Here is a 21172-nt window from a genome sequence, read left to right as displayed (position 1 = left end):
TAAATATGTGTGAATGGAGGAAAGCACATGTTGTCTCCCTTGGGCTTGTTGACGGAGGATGGGCATCCTTCGGCACAGCGAGTCTCTGCCCTGGAAATCACAGGTCAGCAAAGGGTGTGCCCTCTGCTCTCATATGTTCCATGGCCCAGGTTATCCCAGTGACGACAGATGTGCAAACTAAGATTGTCGTCAAGCCTATAGCGCGTGGTCCACCACACACGTCTAGACAGGCCTTCTGGTGTCTATGAGGTACACCTGGGCCGGGAAGGCGACAGGTATGATCTCGGTGGACCCAGGTATAATGATGTGAAAGATAGAAAAGCCGCATTTTTCACTGATGTGAAGATTTGCACCCATGATATTATATAAGTCAAAGTCTTAGATGGTCCCCACTAGACCTTCATGTGGTGACTTCCCCATAGGGCAACAAAACACTTAGATCCTTAATATTGGCATATTTTAGTGTCAAAAAGCAAGTGTAATCATCAGAAACTTACAGTTTAAGAACTGTGATATCACAGTGAATATAATTTGTTCATTTATTCACGCATTTAGCAAATGCTGTGGTGTTCTGTGTGCTCTGTCAGTCTTCATTCATGAAGTAAGGAGATCGTCGCTCTGTTTCTCTGTAAGCTCATGGCTGTCGGTCTGCTCTGTTGAGAGTAGCCAAGGACTGGGTGTCAGCCTGTCACTCGTCGCCTCTCAGGCTTGATTTAAGTTAGCATAGTATGCTGGAACCTGGAACTGGAGGTGAAAGCCTATAGCCTAAGTGTCCCTCTCTCCCTTTCCTTTCCTTCGGGCAGCTTGGGGATGAACCACGACGATGACCACTCGTCCTGTGCTGGCAGATCCCACATCATGTCAGGAGAGTGGGTAAAAGGCCGGAACCCCAGTGACCTCTCTTGGTCCTCCTGCAGTCGTGATGACCTTGAAAACTTCCTCAAGTAAGTCCTTTAATCATTCTGTACAATCACTACAATGGAAAGTACTTCCAGAAAACACAACAATTGGAGTCTTACCAAGTGTGGGAAGGAGAAACGAATCTCTTAGAACTCTGAGCTGGCCTAAAGAGGTGGTCGGTACAGAATCTCCCCTATCTGGCCTAAACTTCCTCCCAAATGTATGTCTGGTATGATGCGGGGCACCCAGCTGCTATTCATAAATGCTTTGTTGCTCGATTGACTATCAACACGGTGACCGTGACTTGAAGAGAACCCCGTTGCGTTACTCTGCAGTATTTTGACCCTAAATGGACACCACCTTAGCAGCATCCCTTGGCTGCTATGGAAAAGGGCATTTCCTTAATGCTCAGGCTGCTTCCCTTGATAGGGAGCACATTTGCTGGGGAGCCGGGCCTGCTCACCTCCCTCCCATGTGGGGATGGGCTCTGTTTATCTCACTGCCACTTTCTTTCCAGAATACATCTGCACCGTTCCACTCGCAGATTTCCATCTGATTTCAGACCTTTGTCAAACAAAGTCTTAGCTCCTGTACTATGAGGGTCCCTTAGTGTCAAGACCTTAGGGACAAATTTACAGATTTGATGTGCAAACCCTGATCACTTTCTTACTTAGCTGGATTCATCTGTCCACTCTGGAGACGAAAGGGACTCAGGGAGTCTTACCTGCCTATGGAGCTTTGTAGTTCAGTAACACATTAAAGCACCCAGTGAATTCGGGACGGAACAGTCAAAGGCATCACTCTGCCTTCTGTCCTCATCCTGAGTCTTCTTTCGTGACATTTCCTGTGGGTGGGGAAATTAAGTGGTGCACATGTCTTAAAAATGGACTTGTTAGTTTTAATATAATCTATTTCCTCCTGAGTACTTGTTATCACAGAACCTTAATGAAATGTTGTAAGCCACTTGACATTGTTTCATTTTTCCCAGAAGGGTCAGTGAAACGGGGCAGGGTATTTTCATCTGCTCATGTACATATTGCTGGTCCCACTGCCTTTGTTAAAGTGTTGTGTGTGTCTGAGCCCGGGAGAAGTGGCCCAGCATCAGCCTCTATGTATTCGTGGGCGATTCTGTGCCTCAAGAATCTTGGTGAGAGGCTGGCTTTCCTTTCCACAGCCATCTGCCTTGTTTTGGGAATTAAGAAATCAAAGCATTCACGTATTTAACCTCCCTTAGGAGCCACAGCCTCACAGCCCCCCAGTTCAGTTTCTCAGAGTTGTTCTCAACCTCTTGTGAACATTTCCACCCTGGTTGCCATCCTGATGTCTTTTGCAGACTGTGCCACCAGCCAGCTTTCAGGGGTGGGACACCTAGACCTGTCAGCTGCCAAAGCCTACCCCAGACCCTCCAAGAGAATCTGCAGAGTTGGAAATAAGCACTTGGTTTTTATTTGAAATAAAGCAAAATGACCCTAACTTCTTTTTTTCTTCATTCATAGTAATTTTGCTCAAAGACGTATTCTTTTTTCTTTTTTTTTTTTTTAAAGATTTTATTTATTTATTTGACAGAGACAGAGACAGCGAGAGCAGGAACACAAGCAGGGGGAGTGGGAGAGGGAGAAGCAGGCTTCCTGCTGAGCCGGGAGCCCGATGTGGGACTCGATCCCAGGACCCTGGGATCATGATCTGAGCCAAAGGCAGTTGCTTAACCAACTGAGCCACCCAGGCGCCCGTCAAAGACGTATTCTAAGAAAATACCCTAGGAATCTATTTCAAAAGTATTCTCATCCAAGAATGCTCAAACTTGAGAAAAGTACATTAGCCTCATGGGTGTGATGCTCAGGCCCTTTCCTAGTTGCTAAACTCCCATTGCCTTTGTGGTAAAGATCTGCATTGGGTCAGGTAGAAAAAGAAGAAAAAGAGAAAAAAAGCGCAATGCATGTAGCCCAGGGCCGGGGTCGTCCTGCCATCGGTAATTTGGAGATGCGTCCTTCTCACCCGCTCTTAGCTGACAAGTCAGAACCAAAACCTGGGCAGGACACTCGCAAGTCAGCTTGCCTCTTGGCTGTTGCAGGTCGAAAGTCAGCACCTGTCTGCTGGTTACAGACCCCAGGAGCCAGCACGCGCTCCGTCTCCCTCACAAGCTGCCGGGCATGCACTACAGCGCCAACGAGCAGTGCCAGATCCTGTTTGGTACCAATGCCACCTTCTGCAGAAACATGGAGGTAAGCAGCCCCGGGAGGCCTGGCTCAGGAGGGAGCAGCTGGCTTCTGTCGGAGGACACAGCCACCCATACGCGACACACACACACACACACACACACACACGGATGCACGCTCACATTCACTTACCCATGTGTGCATGTACATACACCCTCACGGGCATTTGCCCTGGTGCACCCCATCCTTCTCGGAAGTGACGCAAAGTCCCCTGATACGGTTAGTAGATAGCAGAGCAAGGATCTGTCTCAGGTCTGTTCGCCCGCAGAGCGCACACTCTCTCACCATGCTGCAGACAACAAGCCGTGGCTTGGCCCCTTCTGGGGCTGGAGGTGCCAAGAGGGATGCGCGGGGACCTGGGGCAGTGCCGTCTCCATGCCATGGCCCAGGGGGAGGCCAGAGCAGCCTGTGTTCTGGCCTCTAGCCGGCAGTTGGCTCAGGTAAGGGGGCAGAGTCTGTGCCGTTCTGGAGCAGAAGGCCAGAAGCAGGAGAGCTAGCTGGGGTGGGGCTCAGTGGGACTCAGGAGCCACCCAGTGGCCGGCGGCCTGAGGGAGGCCGGCTAGTGCTGGAGCTCAGGGTGGCATCGAATCCCGGGGAGGGAGCCTGGAGGGCGGGACAGGCTCCCGGAGCTAGAACCTAGGGCGAGACCAACTCCAGGACAGCCACACTGGGGACTGTGCCTCCAGGATGAGACCCTGGGGTCGCAGCCCGCAGAGCAGGTCAGCCTGGACTCCGGGAGGCGGGGTGCTGCCTCTCAAGTGCTCCCTCGCTCTGGGGGAGTTGGTTCAGGAAATCAGGGCGGAGTCCTCAGGTGGAGCACCACCTGCCATTGTTTGGGGTGCAGAAAAGGGCAGCGCCTCAAAAGCAGGCTAGCACTTCCTGCTAGCTGTTTCCCCAAAGGGCATTTGTTCACAGCTCTGTCGTGAATCTTCTTCTCCCATCCCCTTGCAGAGGTGCCAGCAAGGGTCCCTTCCAGAGCCGTCGCCCACTGTACACCCCAATGCCTTGTACCTTACACCTTTATGGGGAGACGCAGTGAGCCCCAGCATTCGATCATCCCCGGCAGTCTGCCATTGGTATGTCTGGTGCTCACCATCGGCCTTGACCACGAAGACTCTCCTTCAGATACCATGTGCAGCTAGGAGGCACCCTGTTTGCCTGTCCCAGCCTTCGGTCCTTTAAAGTACCTGATGACACAGAATCATCAGAAAGGGCAGCTTTCACAGGGTCCTTTGATGATGTGGTGACGGCACAAAATCCATGTGGATAGAACCCCAGGGGAGGACCCTGAGCGTTCAGGAAGAGTAGAGACGCCCTGGGTGGAGAAGAGAGAAGTGCCCAGCTGAGACAGGACACAGAGCAGGCACTCGGCTCAACCTCAGGGCCGGTGGGGTGTTGCAGGTCATGCTGTGCTGGCCCAACCAGGGGCGGGATGGACGGGGGATGCGGTGGGGCAGGGGGTGGGAAGCCAGGCAGAGACCTCTTCCTCCCTCAGAGCTGCAACCATTTTTGCCTTGCACACCATTTGGGCCAGGAGGGATAGGAGGGGGGAGGTACCTATACCGGGGGCTCATGATCTCCCAGGCAGAGAGAGTGCATAGGGAGGGTCAACTTTCCATGCACTGTCACATGAAACCCTGACTGCAACCGTCGAGGCAGAGGCTTTGTACCCCATTTAACAGATGAGAAAACAGAGGCTAAGAGAGGTTAGGTAATGGGCCGAGGTCACCAGCCGGAAACAGGGGGGTGGGCTGCAGACTGAGCCCGGGTGTGTCTATTACTGAGGGAGAAAAGGAAGACTATGGACAGTCCTTTAAAGACAGACCCCAAAGGGGAGGAAGGTGACCTGGTATTTCATTTTCCTTTGCGAGCTTCATTTTGTTTGAAGAAGACAGCGAAATGGCAACAAGTAATGATCAGCTTAGCTATGCTGCTTTTTTTTTTTTTCTCCCTAGAAGCCCAAGATACAAATATATAAAGTGAGATCCTCTCATTGTGTAAGTTACAGGGAAGCCGAGCATTTATTCCCATGGCTCACCAGGAACCACAAAAGATGTCTTCCCTCTTGCCTTTTCTTTGGAGGTCACCAGCACTAAAATAAAATGGATGTTTGTCTTCCCCAATACCCAGCAGGAGTGGAAGAGCACGTGTTAACACGGCTGACTAGCTGGCCAGCAGCATCAGGGAGCTGGCGGAAATTTTCCTGCTTGCAAGGCGAGGGTGCTCCCTGCAGTGTGAATCTCACAGTCAGATGGCGGTAACTCACACAGTCAGATGGTGGTAATGTCATGCTGATGCATAAGAGGCACTGCTGGACAAGCACGAGGCCAGCTGGGAACCAAGGAGTGCTGCCCTAGGCCTGGGACACACCATATGACTCAAAGCCAAACTAAGGCAGTACCCCACTACGGGATTTTTTTTTTAAAGATTAATTTATTTGAAAGAGAGAGAGAGTCTTAAGCAGACTCCGTGCTGAGTGTGGAACCCAACGGGGTGGGGATGGGTGTGGGGGGACTCAATCCCAGGACCCTGAGATCATGACTTGAGATCATGACCTGAGCTGAAATCAAGAGTCATATGCTCAATTGACTGAGCCACCCAGGAGCCCTCCAACTAAGGGAGTCTAAGGCTTGCTTTATCATCAGTTTACTCATGTGGTACCTTTATGGATCTGTGTTTCAGTGGGTGTTCAGTATAACAGAAGGGCGTACATATGTCGTATTGTTCCTTTCTTGTTCCCTGTAACACCGACTTTTTAGTGCATGAGCCCCTTCCCCTCTTCAGCCTTGTCCTCACCTCCTTCTGCATCTCCCTTTCACCTACTCTGTTCCAGTTAAATTGCCTTCCTGCTCTTTCTTGAACCTGCAAGGCATGCTCCTGGCAGGGACACTCTCTGCTTCATGATGGCCATTTCCTCTACCAGAATACTCTTCTCCCACTTGTCCCTGTGACTAAGTGCCTCATCTTTTTTGAGTTTTTTGGGGTTTTGTTTTTTCAGAGATAATCTTCTCAAGGAGGCCTACCCTGACCATGCTATTTAAATTTTTAATCTGGTAAGGGGCGTCTGGGTGGCTTGGCTGGTTAAGTGTCTGACTCTTGATTTCGGCTTGGGTCATGATACCAGGGGCGTGAGTTCAAGCCCCGTGTCAGGCTCCATGCTCAGCAGGGAGTCTACTTGAGATTCTCTCTCTCTCCTCTTTCTGCTTCTTCCCCTACCTTGCTTACATTCAACCAGTCAATCAATCAATAAAATCTTTAAAATGTTAATCTGGTAACCCTCTCCTGCCCACTCTTAGAGCACCCAGGTCTCCTGATTCCCTAAGGGAAAGCCCTACTTTCACAAACTTACATTTTTTGCATGCTATATAATTCACTTGTTTGTTGTGACTATTGATAATCTCCCTCTAGATGATAAACCCTTCAAGGGCAGGAATCTTTGCTTTTACTCATCAGTGTTTTCCAAGTACTTTGGTCAGTGCCTAGCATATAGTAGGTGCTCAATAAGTATGTGTTGATCTGGGATCCATCCATAACCCTAACAGCAAATTTAAGGTCTCACATGACTTTACCCAACCACCAACAGCCCTGTGGACAAGCTGTGTTGAAGAAGAAACTCTTAGAGACCCCCTGTATAATTATAATGTATTGACTCTCTAAACCCAAATTCACGATCCATTTCACCAACCTACATGTAAGACTGTCATATGTCTTGCAGGGACCCATACAGATCTTTCCGGTGGCTTCCTGCCAGGGCAAGAAACTGCTCAAAGCAGCACGGTAGATCTGGTAGTGAGTGACTGCAGGCTGGTTCCTAGTGACCGTTTCTGTGTGTGTCTTCTTTGTGCATTAGTGCCCTCATTTGGTAAAATCCAAGGCTCCTGGTGAGTTAATACACATGGGGTGCTGAGAACTGAGCCTGTTATCCAAGTACTTGAGCTTATATGTGTGTTATTACTACCTTTCTGGATAACACTGATTCCCATCCATTGGAGCACAGAACTAATCTGGGCGTGTACATCTGTAGGATCAGCATTTCTCTGTATTGAACTTCTCAGGGCCATGAAAAATTAAGCATTACGTAACCCCTATATTCTTCTGGCAGCCAGAGACATCCAGAACCAATCAGAAAGGTCTCTTAATCCAGTGCCAAATTGAACTTCATAACCATTATTATTCTTTAATGCTCTTGAGGATTGAATTGGATTTCATGTAATAAAATGATCATGGTCCCAATGTTGCCTTTAATTTCTTATTCTGACTTCTGCCTTTGGCCAAGATGAAGTAACAGGGACCAGATTTGCCTTTCCACCTGAAGCAACTAAGAAATCAGATGACCTATATGAAATAGTGATTTTTTTCTTGACATTGGACCTCCAGCAAGAAAGAATTGTGATCCTTGAGAGATGTGAAGCGCCTAAGGTGAGCCCTCTGATTATCCTGGCTTACTGCCTGGATAGTCTCCAGGCTGTGGCACAGGGAGGGAGAACTGAGAAGAAACAAATCTTCCTGAGTTGAAGAAACAGAGCTGGGAGCACAGAGAGGCCAAGGAAGTTAGAGTTCGCAGAGAGAGGTGCCACAGAAGAGCTTTATAAAGAAAGAACCTCAGAAATGTGCTCAAGATCTCCACGGATCTTCAGCTTAGTACTCAGCAATGTATGTGTGAGAAGACTACCCAAGGCCATCTGAAAATATTAGAGGGAACAACCACCGGAGCTCACGTAAAATGCACAGAAGAGTGTTGTGTCAGTAGCATGGCAAAATTAACCCTGTCCTAAATGCTGATCTTGTGCCACCTAATAAAGTTTAGAAGCAAAATCTGAAAGGATCACGCTGTTTCCAGGTGACTTAAGCAGGTCCTGGAACAAAGCTCAAAAATATTTGTAGAAATACAAATTCATTCACCACTCAATAAAATAAAACTCACAATGTCTAGCATCAAATAAATTACCAGGTCTTCAAAGGAGCAGAAAAATGCATCCATAATGAGGAGAAAAATCAATCAATCAATCAATCAAAACTGACCAAGAAAGACACAGACAAGGGCGTTAAAACAGGAATTGTAACCATAGTCCAGATTCAAGAAGATAGCAGAAAGATTGAACATGTTAAGTAGAGATCAGGAAGATATAAAACAGATCCCAAGGAAATTCTAGAAATGAAAACTCCACTGTATGAAATGAAGGAGACACTGTGGCTGGGAAATGAGAGATTGTGGAAGAAATCATCAGTGGACTTGAAGTGATTAAAACTATCCAGAATGAAACTTAAGGAGAAAAAAGACAGATAAGAAATAGAAGACAGCATCAGTGAGCTGTGGGTCTTCAGGTGGCCTTATATATATGCAGATGATACCCCAGAAGGAAATGAGAGAGAGCAAGGACAGAAATAATCGAAGAAAAAATGGCTAAAAAAAATTCCAAGCTTGATGAAAATGATAAGCCCACAGATCCAAGAAGCTCAATGACCCACAAGCACAAGAAAAATGAAGAAATCTAGATCAACACTCATGATCCAGTTGCTTAAAAGTAATGATAAAGAGAAAATCTTAAAAGGGCCAGAGGAGAAAAGTTATGAACACATAAACAAAGGTTAAAAAAAAAAAAAAGTATTTCTCATTTGAAACAATGCAAGCGGAAAGATGGTAGAGCAGCATCTTTAAAGTACTGAGAGGGGAAAAAAAAAAAAAAAAAAAAAGCCTGTCACCTTAGAAATCAATACCTGGCAAAAATCTCTTTGAAAATTAAGGTGAAATGGAGTTTTTCTGTTATGCAAAAGCTTAAAATATTCATCTCTGGCCCAACCCATGCTGTAAGGAATATTAAAAGAAATCTTTCAGGCAGAAAGAAAATGATAGTAGATGGAAATACGTATCTACACAAAGAAATGAAGAACCCTGGAAGTAGGGACCACATGGGTGAATATATGATATACTTAAATATGCTCAAATGTCTTTAAAAGATCATTGACCATTTAAACAACTGTCTTACAGAAAAAAATAAGAATACAGTCATGGTCAGTGTCCAGGTCCTAATTCCCAGAACCTGTGAGCTTTACCTTTATAGGGCAAGAGGGACTTCTCAGGTTTTATTCAGTTAAGGATCTTGAGATGGGGAGATTTCCTGGATTCTCTAGATGGGCCTGATGTAATCAGAAGGGTGCATACTGAGAGGGAGGCAGGAGATCAGAATAGGTAGCCAAAGGAAGCAGAATGATAGCAGGAGGAAAAGGTGGGAGTCATGCAAGGAGGCGGCCATCCGCCAAGGACAGCAAGGCAGCTTCTAGGAGCTGAAAAGTTCAGGGAAATAGATTTTCCCCTCAGAGCCTCCAGAGGGAACCAGCCCTGTGAAAAGCTTGATTTAAGCCCATTGCAACTGATTTTGGACTTCCAACTTCCAGAACTGTACGATGAGAAATTAGTGTTCTCTTAAGCCACGAAGTTTATGGTGATGTTTTTTAGAGAAGCCGTAGAAAACACTAATAGCTTTGCTATGGGAAACCAGTATGGTAATGTAGAGTTTATGACATTCATAAGAGTAAAGTGCATGACATTCTTCATTTTTCTGTGTAGAAGATGCAGATGTGCTCTTCATGTGTTAATGAAGTAGATCAGTTCAGTGTCTGTTTGGAGAGCAGGGTGATAGTCTTCTTGGTTGAGGGGAGTCACTTGTACATAGTAAACAGCCAATAATTGACACAATTTTGTACTTTTCAACCTATGGAGTTTTTTTGTTTTTAGAGAGAGAGCGCACATATGCAAGCACGAGGTGGGGAGGAGCAGAGGGAGAATGAGAGAGAGAATCTTAAGCAGGCTTCACACTCAGCTTGGAGCCCAATGTGGGGCTCGGTCTCATGACCCTGAGATCATGACCTGAGTTGATGAAATCAAGAGTCTGATGCTTAAACGACTGAGCCACCCAATAGCCTATGGTTTTGTCATCATATGGACAGTTCCTCTCTGAAGAGGAGGAGAGAGGAGTAATGGGAGGGCAATGTGCTCACAGGGGAAGAGAGTGGGTAGTTTCAGAATTAGTGTAGCCAATAGACAACTCACCTCCATAGGAAATTGTGTTGGCTTATATTTTTTAACTTAAAAAAAAATTGTAAGGCTGAGTTAAAGGAACTTGGATAATTTTGCTATGGACCAATGAAGCTAACAAATTGTGACAGATTGCCAAAAATAGGGAGTCTTTTTCACATTCTTCCCAAAAGAACCCTAAAATAAAGTATTTTGGATTTCCCAGTTCAAGGAGAGGACTAGGTAAGATCATATAATGAATGGAGCGCTAACCTAGAAGGCAGGAGAACAGATTCAGGCCTGTCTTGAAGGAATAATATTGAACTCCCTGCCTCAGTTTCCCTTTGTAAAATAAGCCTGTTGGATGATCTCTAAAGTCCTTTTGGTGGTAGAATTCTAAGCCTCTCTAACAAATTTGTTGCAATGAACAAATAAAATAAGTACTTTTAAAGTAGTAAAAAAAAAAAAGAAAGAAAGAAAAGAGTAAAGTACATGATATTCACACAAAGACCAGAGCAGGAGAAAGGGTCATATACTATTGTAAGGTTTTTATACTACATATGAAGTGGAATAAATTGCACAGGAAGACAGACTGATAAGTTAAAGATGTATATATATATAGTATCAACTGTAAATCAACCAACAAAAAACACAACAAAGTTATAGCTAATAAGCCATACAAAGGACACAAAATGTGAGCATATATTGCTTATCCCTGTGGCCCTTTAAGCGTATTAGAAATAGGTTACGTAAAGTGGATTGTAAGTGCATGTTTCATGTTAGTCATTTATACTCCATTCTGCTAAGACAATGGCACAGTTGACGTTGGGGCCCATGACATATTCCGTTTAGATGTGGGTCTCCTTGTGGCCCCCGTGCTCATCCCATTTCTCCAGCTGTCCAGTTCTTCACAATAATCCCACCCATGACGTCATGACATGTCAAGGGTCTCCAGTTATTTCAGAGGGAACTGTGGTGCAGAATTCTCGGCAAAATCCTCCAAATCACGTGAGGCCCCCTTTAATAGGAAAAAAAAAAAGTTAATACTTTCTAGATACCATGAGAAAGAAAGAAAAACACTCATAGCCAGGAATTTTAGGGGAATGAATATCACGAAGCCAATACAACTCCAAGAATCTGAAGGAACCTCTTCTTTTACAAACCACATTCATGCAGAACAGTTGGAAACACCATCCATGTTCTCAGGTCCAGGCTCCCCCAAAGCTTGTTGATGGTGAGAACTTCATTGGCAAGCCCCTCAGCTGGTGTTCCTGTGCAGAGCTGTATGGGGGTAGGTTGGAAAAATACCTAAACATCAGTGAGGCAAGCGGGTGTGTGTGTGTGTGTGTGTGTGTGTGTGTGTGTGTGTTTTAGAAATTTCTAGAACTTTAAGCCTATCAGACACACACAAATAATGAAACGTAATGAAGGTTGGACACCGCCAAGGGAAGAAAACCACAAAACACACCAGTGCTGAGGAGTTGAACATTTTCTTTTTCATTTTCTGGAATACAGACCCATAAAAATAAGAAGCAAAGAAACTGGAGAGATTATATTTTGAGAAAAATACTAACCACCATGACTACCGGCAGGAAGAGTTTTCATTTTGCTTCTGCCTTTTTATGAGGAACAAAAGCTTATCCCTGGCAGAAGGTGGAGGCCTATCATCTCAGAGAATTGTGTTTCTCATGGACACGTCTTTATTATTGTACAAAAGCAGGGGTTCTGAACCAGGGTCTGCCGGATAGATTTTGGAGGTTTGGCGAACAAGGATAATGAAAGTTTACATCTTTATTTTTCTCCAATCTGTAACTGAAACGAGTACAGTTGACCCTTGAACAGCACGGGTTTGCACTGTATGAATCCACTTACATGTGGGATTTTTTTATAAGTATAGTACAGTACTATGAATGTATTTTCTCTTCTTTTTTTGAGATTTTATTTATTTGAGAATGAGCAAGCGAGCATGAGCTGGGGGCGGGTGGGGAGAGGCAGAGGCAGAGGGAGAAGCAGACTCCCCACTGAGCAGGGAGCCCAATGCAGGAATTGATCCCCAGACCCCAAGATAATGACCTGAGTCAAAGGCAGATGCTTAACCAACTGAGCCACCCAGGCGCCCCTGAATGTATTTTCTCTTATATTTTCTTAACATTTTCTTTTAAAGAAATATAAAGAATATAGTATGTACTATAGGTAACATACAAAATATGGGGTAATCAACTGTTTATGTTACTGGTAAAGCCTCCAGTCGGCAGTCAGCTACTAGTAGTCAGGTTTTGGGGGAGTCAGAAGTTACACATGTGGACTTTGAGTGGTGTCAGGGGTTTGCATCCCTATGCCCATGTTGTGCAAGGGTCAACCGTATTTCCTTCAATCATGGATGTTGGCAATAAGCCCAGCAGTCTTAGCAGCACCCATGACTGCCTCGGGATTAGAACTCCCATCCCAGATAGTTCCATACTGCATGATGGTTGTAGCTGCTGTCTCAAGTTATCATTTACACTCACCACTATTTTAAAATTAACATTGCTTAGGGGCCCCTGGGTGGCTCAGTCGATTAAGCATCTGATTCTTGATTTCCGCTCAGGTCATGATCTCAGCGTCGTGAGATCAAGCCCCGCATCAGGCTCCCCTCTCAGCGCAGAGTCTGCTTGTCCCTTTCCCTCTGCTCTTCCCCCTACTTGCTCTCTTGTCTCTTTCTCTGTCTCTCTCAAATACATAATCTTTAAAATTACGGTGGTTATTAGACCCAGGGCCAGATCTTCTCAAGTATTGTGTTGACAAAGAAACACATGGGTCACTAAACTACAAGTTGGTATTTATTTTTGCATTTTGGATTATACTTAAATTTGTTTCTTTGGCAATCTTATGAGTTGTATAATTATGCATTGACAAATATTGTTCTGCAGAGGTGTTTATGGGCTCCCCAGGTGCCTCGTAGCACAGGGCCAGGTGCTCGGTGCTAGGCGGTGGCAGGCCGCCATCTGTTCCCAGCAGGAGGTGCTGGCTTGCCATGAGCTATTACTCTTCTTTAGTTGGAATTTTAAATATGGAACCTCCTTCTGACTAGGACTTTGTGTATGTTCTTTGACACAATTCATAGGCATTTTAAGATCAATCCAAATTACAAACCATTTCCGCATTCAAAGGCATAGGGTGAATAACTTGGGAAAAACGGTTGCTTTGGGAGTAGCCTAGCTTCAAATATTAACCAGATTTCTTGCCTTCTTAACGATTTGCATACTAGAGAACCCAGAAAAATTAAAATACAGTCCATTTTCATGTGTAGGGCCCTGGAGATCCCCACACCATCACCATGACATCCATGTCTGTCTGCAGAATACTGGTATTGTAAGGCTCAAAGCTGTCTATGGAAATATGAACTACCAAAAAAAAAAAAAATTGGCATCAATAGCTGGCATTTCTTGCAGCAATTATTGGCAAATATAGCCGTCTCCTCTTTTAGCCAATGGTAATGTGATGTTTTTAATTCAATAAAGCATTTCAAGAAAGTCCAAACATAAAAGTTCTAAACATTGGATGGTAAATATTTATTACAAAGGGGAAATGAACTTGACACAATTAGCCCGATCCATCTTCTTTATGATACAAGTTCTTCCTGTCTCTGTCAGGAAAGTCACTGGAAAGCAAAGGCACTATTTAATAAGACTTTAAAGCTGTTGGGGCTCAGATATCCTGCTGGGTGAAGCAGAGGGTGAGAGAGCCCAAGGTAGGTATCATCAACTGAAAGAAAGAGTGTGACATGGCTTCGGGAAACCGAAGGAAGAAATGCAGAGTTAGGACAACATTATGACAATGATCTCACAGCCTCATAAAGCCCCCAGCCCTTTCCTGCATGGAAGATATTTATCTGTCCCCCCTCATCACCCTGGTTCCTGGAGATTCTGAGTTGAAAGGTGCTATGTAACAACCACTCACCCTTAACCCTACAACCTCCTTGGCAACACATTCCATCATCATTGCCCTGAAGCCCGTGCATGACCGTCCCTGGAGAGGAAAGTAGTGCTGGGAAGGGATGAACACCAGCCTTATAACTGCCTTGAGCAAGGGTGTGCCCACATGTCATGGCGTTTGTAATGGATGGACATGTGCCTATCATGCTGTTTTTTTTTTTTTTTTTAAGTATTGAGCACAGAAGCTATAGGCCAATTGTTTCAGGAAGGCATGAGTGTCTAGAATGGTAATAGGCCCTTGGGGGTCTTATGTCTTCTTTCTACCTATTATTTGCCCTTCGCATTTAGTTCTCTTGGCCTTTCAGCACAGCGTGGAGGTGCTGTTCTTATGACACAGTGCTTAAGAAAGTCGCCTCCCAAGTCAGGCACCTAGGGTCATGTCCTGCCTCTGCCTCTTGAGCAATTTACAGTCTCTTCTGACTCAGTTTTCCAATCTGGAAATGGGAAAAATAGCTCTACTTACACACCGTAAGGTTATTATGAGGGCTAAGGAACAAATGAGTTAGAGTACTTAGCATGTACTATGCACTCAGTAAAGGTTAGCTAGTACCATTGTTTTCCATCCTGGAGCCAGTGGTAGAGGGGATGCTGTTTAGCTGACAGTCTTGTTGGCTGGTCCTTCTTTTCTGTATCTTTCCTTGTGCTGTCCTTGCAGTTCCTCCTGCTATGCTGGGAGCACCAGGCATTGCTCTCCAGCATCCAGTCCCTCTCTCTTATCACACCCCCCCCAAGTCCCTGGGATGGAAAGGCTCTTTGCGAACTTTCCCAAATCCCATAGCGATTCTCATGGGCATCTTGATGCCTAGAGATCCCTGTGGGGTCAGAACTACAGGTTCTTTTCTCTGATGTTGGTCACTTCTACACCTGGTGGGTCTTTAGAAGCTCCTCCAGAGAATGTCAGAAGTTTTAATGCCCTCCTCCAGATCTTCAGCCTCTGAGTCTCTAGAAGACAGCTTTCCTGGGGGATCTCACACTCAGCCGGGCTTGGGAACTGCCGATCTGAATGAGACCTGCCCCTTTAATGCTGAGTACCTGGCCAGAGTGGGCGGCTGGCCTGAACCAGAGCCTCGCCCTGCCCCTCTCAGACAGACAGGGCCACGCGGTAGGACGTTGGGTTGGGTGCCAGGTTGAAAGCTGTCCTGCCTGCCTCAGTCTCAGCCTCCTGCCCAGCATCTGCAGCCTCTCTCAAAACTGTTGGGCTTTGGCAGCAGATGGCCCCAATTTTCCAGAAGTGTTTGGAAGTTTACAGTAGACTGCTTCCTCAGAGAGCTCTCCAGACTTTGCAAGTTGTGTGTTATCTGCCATTTCTTGTCCCCCGTCACCCCCCCACCCTTGCCAGCAGAGTACCCGGGTGCCCTGGCCCTGCCTTCATCCAGCAGCAGCCTCTCTCTCCCCCAAGGTGGCCCTAGCCAGGTAACCGTCTCTCTGCGACCTACAGGACATGGAAGGAGTGACCAACCTCAGGGCTCAGGGAGCCTTCCAGAAAGGGGGCTGGCATGCCAGCCTGGGGGAAGGCTTCAAACTGCAGTAGTACTTGTGGAAAATTTGGATTAGTAACTTTTTCATCCAGCTCTTATTTTATCTCCCTTTTGGCTTGCGTTATCAGCAACACATTTCTGAGGGTTTTTACATAACTATTGCCTTCAGTATGGCTGCGAGACAGAGCTGTTCTCCAAACACTCAGTGGGTGCCCGGTGAGGAAGAGAATCAAAACAACCTCCCCAGCACTTAAAACGGACACCGGACACCACCAGTTGAAGAGAAATGGTAAAGCTTTGAATGCATGAACAGTGCTGTCTCCTGAGGAACTCAGACCTTGCCTGTGTTTTCACAGTACGCCAGGGAGGGAAGCTTGGCACCGGCCTATTTGTCCCGCAGCTGCTGGAGGCAGTCTGCTGCGAAATGCCATTGATACGACTTTTGCCAAACCTTAAGTGGAGCCAGTGAGGCAACAGATGCTAGAACCAGACAGCTGTTTCATTTCCTTTGTTCTTTGTCCCGGACCAGTAGCTTTCCACTGCTGTTTGGTTTGGTTTGGTTTGGTTTGGGGATTTTTTTTGGTTTTTTGGTTTTTGGTTGTTGTTGTTGGTTTGGGGTTTTTTTGTTTGGTTGGTTGGTTTTTATTTTGTTGTTTTTTTTGCTTTCCCATCTGACCTTATTTCACTTTTTTTCCCCCTATAAAACTTGATATTTTCACCATTTAACAAAAACGTTAAAATCCAAGGCAGGATAAAATTTTACCTGTACATGATAAATGCGATCCTCCTTTAGTCGTCTCATGCAGGAGTTGGTCTCGAGCTGATTGCCCTACTTTCTTCTGCTGTTGGAGCAGGAGCTTGGGGGAGCCTGTGCACCCCCACCCCTGATGTGACTTGAGTGGCTGTACGTTTCATCTGAGCCAAGATTATGTTGCCCATGATGCTTGCAAACAGAACATTACAGGCACAGGGCCCAAAGCATTCCATTCTATTGCAAATATGAGACAGTGATGAGACCAAGTGCCTGGTTGATGTGAAGGATGCGAGTTTGTAGGGGGAGGAAGCAGAAGAGGAAATTGGGACCCATCAAGAGGCAGTATTACAACCAGTGGATAAGAGTATGTGTTCTTGGGTCAGGAAAGGTCCCAGCTCCACAGCTTGGCTAGGTCACTGCAAAGTGTGACCAGTGATTGTTTCTGTCTCCTAAGATTGGCATGAGTGGCAATGAGATAATTCTGATAAAGTACTTAGCCTGAGCTCAGTAAACGCTTAGAGTATGTTAGCTTTTCCCTCATGCTATCAGAGCAGTGCATGGCCTCACTCATGAATGTATTTGTTCATTCATTGATTTATTCATTTGCTCATTCAGCAAGGCTTGTCTGGGTGTGTACCATGTGCTTCCACATGTATTAGCTTCCAGCTAATGAGAGCAGGAGGCAATGAAACACAGCCAGTGCCCCCTCCCTCCCCCCCACCCTAAGGAATACAGGATGGAGGGGAGCCAAGGGGGTAGCAGGTGAGACACATGGGACTGTTGCTCAGCAGGACCAGTTGGAGGTGGAGTGTTCTTAGAACCCTGATGGGTTCTTCCTGGTGGGAATGGAGAAAAGAAGGAAAGACTTTCCAAAAATGGGGCTCCTGGATTTGGCCTTGAAGAATACAGGGGATGATATCATGGCTCTCTATTTAGATTATATAGTTTGGTTCTGGTTCTTTCCCTGGACTGAGCTCTGAGGGCGGGTAGCAGGTCCCACTCCCTGTCCACCTTACTTCTCCAGTGTGGCGTGGTACAACCTGCAGAGATGTGGACTCCCCGGCAGAAGCAGCAGCCTGTGCAGGGGTGCGGGGATGTGGGTAGTCAGGTACATGTGGAAGGTGCGTGGAGGCGGCAGGGAGAGGAGAGGGGCTATGTCATAGGGGTTTTGAGTGAGTCCTGCAGGGAGTGATGGGTGGGTTAAATTGAGATCTGTGTTTCCAAAGAGATGTTGCAGATATATTGAGCGTGAGGAAGACTGCAGTCAAGAAGACCTGCAGGAAATGATTGCATTTGTCCAGATGAGAGAGGAAGAAGACTTGGACGAGGCAGTGGCATTGAGGCTAAAAAGAAAGAATTCACTCCGGGGGCACCTGGGTGGCTCAGTTGGTTAAGTGACTGCCTTCGGCTCAGGTCATGATCCCAGGGTCCTGGGATCAAGCCCCACATCAGGCTCCCTGCTCGGCGGGGAGTCTGCTTCTCCCTCCCCTCTGACCCTCCCCCCTCTCATGTGCTCTCTCTCATTCTCTCTCTCTAAAATAAATAAATAAAATCTTAAAAAAAAAAAAAAAAAGAATTCACTCCGGAAAAGCCACATTGCCATTTTCACATTTATCTGATCGATACTTTGTAAATATGCATTGTGGGCACGGAGGTCATTGTAGTAAAGACCATCTCCACCACAGATGCCTGGTTATCAGTGTGACTTTTCAGAATCAAGTTTGTTTTCTGAATAAGCAATGTATGCACAAGGTGTGAAATTCAAAACATAAACATTTGTAGATTTCCTTTTTCATACAAATACTAGCATCCTGCCATGCTGTTGTGTATCTTGCTTTTTTTCTCTTAACGACGTTTTAGAGTTGTTCAATACCTATATAAACAGAGTTGCCCCATCCTTTTTCTTTTTTTTTTTTTTAACTACAGATTGTGTTATTTTTTAGCCTTTTATTGTGAGGTAGCTTTAGACTTAAAGAAGAGGTACAAAAATAGTACAGAAAGTATATACCTTTCCCCCCAGCTTCCCTCTGTGTCAGCATCTTACAGAACCCTAAAACCATTATCCAAACCAGGATATATTTCCCGGTACAGTACTGTTCACTAAAGTACATGCAGATGTCACTGGTTTTCGTGCCAATGTCCTTTTTCTGTACCGGGATCCAGTTTTGCATTTAGTTAGTCCTGTCTCCTTGGTCTCCTCCCATTTGTGGTGGTTCCTTGGTCTTTGTCTTTCATGACCTTGTTACCTGAGCCGTACTGGTCAATTATTTTGCAATCTGGGTTTACCTGCTGTTTTCTCTTGATTAAATTGAGGTTATGCATGATTGGGAAGGAGACCACCCTACGTCTTGTTACAAGGGTATCCCCTTATCCGCAGTTTTGCCTTCTGTGGGTTCAGTTACCCACGGTCAGCTGTGGTCTGAAGCAGTTGATCCTCCTGAGGTGTGGTCAGGTCAGTCATAGCCTATCCCCAGGTCACAATACCTATGACATGCAGTGATGATGTCACTTCATCAAATTATGTAGGCATTTTTTCATCTCACATCATCACAAGAAGGATGAATACAATAAGATACTTTGAGAGACCACATTCACAACACTTTTATTACAGTATGTTGTCATAGTTGTTGTGTTTTGTAGTTGTTCTTAATCTCTTACTGTGTCTAATTTATAAATTAAACTCTGTCATAGGGATGTACGTATAGGAAGTAACAGTATATATAGGGTTCAGTACTATCCATGGTTTAAGGCATCCACTGGGAGGCTTGGAACACATCCCCTATGGATAAAGTGGGACTGTTGTACTGATAATATTAACCTTGGTCACCTGGCTAATGTATCTTGAAGGATTCTCCACTGTAACGTTTTTTTAATGTAAATTAAATTTAATTAGCATAGAGTGTATTATTAATTTAGGGGTAGAATTTAGTGATTCACCAGTGACATATAACACCCAGTGCTCATTCCATCAAGTGCCCTCCCTAATGCCCATCACCCAGTTACCCCATCCCCCCCCCCAGCAACCCTCAGTTTGTTTCTTGTAGTTAAGAGTCTCTTATCTCCACTGTAACTTACTATTTTTCTTTTTGTCATTACTGTTGAGTTTATCTATAGCCGAGTTTCCTGACCTTGGCACTATTGAAATAATTCTTTGCTGCAGCTATCTTTCACACGGTAGGATATTTAGTAACAACCTTAGCCTCTACCCAGTATAAGTCAGGGGCATGCCCTAGATGTGACAACCAAAAAAATGTCTTCGCACATTGTCAACTACCTTGCAGGGAGCCAAAATCACCCCAAGTTGAGATAAATACCTAGAAGTGGATAAAAGGTCATTTTTGCATGTGTGTAATTTTTGGAATTTTATTCACCTGTATATAACACAACAGGAAACACCAAAAAGTTCAAATCCTAAGTGTACAGTTACATTCATTTTTCTTACAAACTGAACACATCAGTTTAAGCTGCACATCAAGAAATAGAGCATCTCTGCAATTCCAGAAGCTTCCCTAAAGCCCCCTTCTATTCACTGGTCCCCAGCAATAATCACTGTCTTTCTTTCTGATCCCACAGACTAATTTTGCTTCTCTTTGAACTTGAGATGAAATTAGGTGCATGCCTCTCAGTTCTTGATAGATATTATCAGATTGATCTCCAAAAAAGCTTGTCTATTTACACTCCCATAAACAACATATGGAAGTTCCTGTCTCCGCACATCTTCACCCAGCCTCTCTGGTGCCTTGCCAATCTGAGTATTTAGGAAATGAGTCTGTTGCAGGTTGAATGGCATTTCTCTTATTAATGACTTTGAGCATATTTTCATATATTAAGAAGCCAGTTGTGTTCTCTTTTCTGTGGACTGTCTTTTTAAATCTTTTGAATTATTGATCTTTTTTTAGTGATTTGTTGGAAATTTTATTTTTAAGGAAATTGGCCCTTTAGCTGATATATGAGCTGCAAATTTTTTTGCAGTTTGCTTACTTTTTTTTTCATTTTATGTCAAGCAGAAATGTGTGTGTGTGTGCGTGTGTATGTGTGTAAAGTCAAATATATCAGTAAGTTTATAAGGCTTCTGAGTTTTATGCCATGCTTAGAAAGGTCTTCCCTACTCCTAAACTGTAAATAAACTTAATTCATGTGATGTCTTTTAGCACTTTTATGATTTCATTTTTATTTTTAAATCCTTAATACAGCAGTCATTATTTTAGTGTAAGGTGTAAGGTAAGGGATCCAACCTCACTTTGTTTCCAGATGGCCTCTCAGGTGGATCCATACCATTTATTAATTAATTTATTTCTCCCCATAAATTTGAAATGCTATCTTTATAATATATTATACTTCTTTGTGTCTTATTTTTAAAATATATTTCCGGATTTTCCCAATCTATTCCACTGATATAATCATGTACCTCTTAATACTTACATGACTATAGCTTTATAAAATATTTTAATACACTAACCATATGCTTTTTCACAGTTTTACTGGCTATTCTTTCTTGTTTATTTTTCCATATGGTCTTTAGATCTGCTGTTTAGATCCAAATTGTGTTGGTATTTTAAATTCAATTACATTATTTTGGAGACTAACTTGGTGAAAAATATATGCCTTTATACTTTGAGTCTTCCTACGTAGTGTTTCTTTACATCCATTCAAGACATCTTCCCTCTCTCCCTCAGGGACATTTTAAATTTTTCTTTATGTTTATTTTGTAAGTTTCTTGTTACAGTTATCCCTATAGAATATTTTTTGCTATATGAATGTGATCTTTTATTCCATTATATCTTTAAAATTGGTTGTAGTTGCTATTTATAAAGAACTTTGATTACTGTATTTTA

General features: G+C 44.5%; 1 protein-coding gene across 2 annotated transcripts in view; it reads left to right on the top strand.

The window, feature by feature from the left end:
• Nucleotides 1–21172, top strand: part of ADAMTS17 (ADAM metallopeptidase with thrombospondin type 1 motif 17) — a 343861-nt gene that overhangs the window by 169383 nt on the left and 153306 nt on the right. For both annotated transcript variants that reach the window (XM_064569986.1, XM_064569985.1), the window contains exons 9-10: nucleotides 804–944; nucleotides 2972–3122. In XM_064569986.1, the coding sequence (XP_064426056.1) occupies nucleotides 804–944; nucleotides 2972–3122 (292 nt within the window). The remainder of the gene's footprint in view (nucleotides 1–803; nucleotides 945–2971; nucleotides 3123–21172) is intronic.

This window comes from Mirounga angustirostris, unplaced genomic scaffold, assembly GCF_029215605.1.
Source record: "Mirounga angustirostris isolate CCGP_5_RB_7025 unplaced genomic scaffold, mMirAng1.0.hap1 SCAF_9, whole genome shotgun sequence".
NCBI lineage: Eukaryota > Metazoa > Chordata > Mammalia > Carnivora > Phocidae > Mirounga > Mirounga angustirostris.
This window is presented reverse-complemented; position numbering and strand designations above follow the sequence as displayed.